The sequence below is a fragment of the Loa loa genome (genome assembly GCF_000183805.2).
Source record: "Loa loa unplaced genomic scaffold supercont3.2756, whole genome shotgun sequence".
Lineage (NCBI taxonomy): Eukaryota > Metazoa > Nematoda > Chromadorea > Rhabditida > Onchocercidae > Loa > Loa loa.
This window is the reverse complement of record NW_018110934.1, coordinates 1-1,232: the sequence shown is the minus strand read 5'-3', so window position 1 is coordinate 1,232 and position 1,232 is coordinate 1. Positions and strand designations below refer to the sequence as shown.

General features: G+C 29.5%; 1 protein-coding gene across 1 annotated transcript; it reads right to left on the bottom strand.

Moving 5' to 3' along the window:
- Positions 1-161: 161 nt before the first annotated feature.
- LOAG_15798 (hypothetical protein) lies at positions 162-940 on the bottom strand (the record flags this gene model as incomplete). The annotated part of the gene is made up of 3 exons (XM_003151286.1): positions 162-225; positions 487-540; positions 738-940. Coding segments are annotated over 3 exons (321 nt in total), but the record flags the coding sequence as incomplete, so codon positions are not given.
- Positions 941-1,232: the final 292 nt, after the last annotated feature.

Here is a 1,232-nt window from a genome sequence, read left to right as displayed (position 1 = left end):
CGGGATCTATACTTCATATGATTTCTGAAGCAAGAAGAAATGTTGAAAAATGGTTTTTCTACAGATAACGATGGTAATGACAGATCACGAGTGCAAAAAATAGAAGTGATTATTTCCAAAAAATAATGAAGTGCAAAGTAAACATGAAATTAAAGCTTACATCCGTAGAAAGTTCGAGCCAAAATTTGCATTCTCATAGAAGAACATGCTTTTGTGAAATTTTGTCTGAAGATCCGAAAAGTTTTATGAAATTTATTAAAATATGTATTCAAGCAAGCAGTATGCTGGGCCTTTTATATTTCATATCCAAAAAAAATTTCAGACAAATTTCAGCATATTTTATGGCATATTGTCATACTCAGATCATTTCCTCATGTAACTATCCTAAGACTCATTCGATACGAATACAAGCCTTTGTTACTTGATCATTTAATCCAATTGTGAAACTGGTGATGACCTATGGTCACAACACTTTTTCTAACCAACCTCATAAGCTCGTCCACTTCACTCTCACTCATCGTTCGTTTCTCGTCTCGCTTTCTGCAAACATTGGAAGTAAAGTAATAAATCCACTACTCTAAAACGTTCAACTTTTCATCACTCCACTCAGTTATTTTTAGAAAAAAGAGCAAATTCAATCATTCATTTTTCTAGGCTCTCAACTATTCGTTCCTCAGTCAATTAGTTTAAGAAAGGAACATTTATAAATTACAGTTGAAAAAGTTTTTAAGCAAAACCTCAGCTTACTGGTCGAATCATTAACTGTGGATATTTCATGGGTCGTAGTTTCATCTAAGTCATTTGATTCATTAAGTAGGAGAGGAGGTGTACATGTTGGTACTAGTCGAAATACATAGTCCTGTGACTTGCCCTCTTCACTATAGCTTGTGTTCAATTCATTTGTTACACTTTTTCGTCGTAATTTCGGCAATATTTTGCCTTAAATGAATCACATTTCATTATCTGTGAGTATTTCATAGCGAATACGTTATTTGAAAGTTACTTGACAATTTTCGAATCACCAGATTAGTTTGGTAGTGGATACGGTTTCTTAGTAATTGTCAAATAATTAATAATTAGTAATTAATGATAATGATAATAATAATAATAATAACAATAATAATAACAGTAATAACAACAATAATAATAACAATAATAATAATAATAATAATAATAATAATAATAATTAATAATAATAATAATAATAATAATAATAATAATAATAATAATAT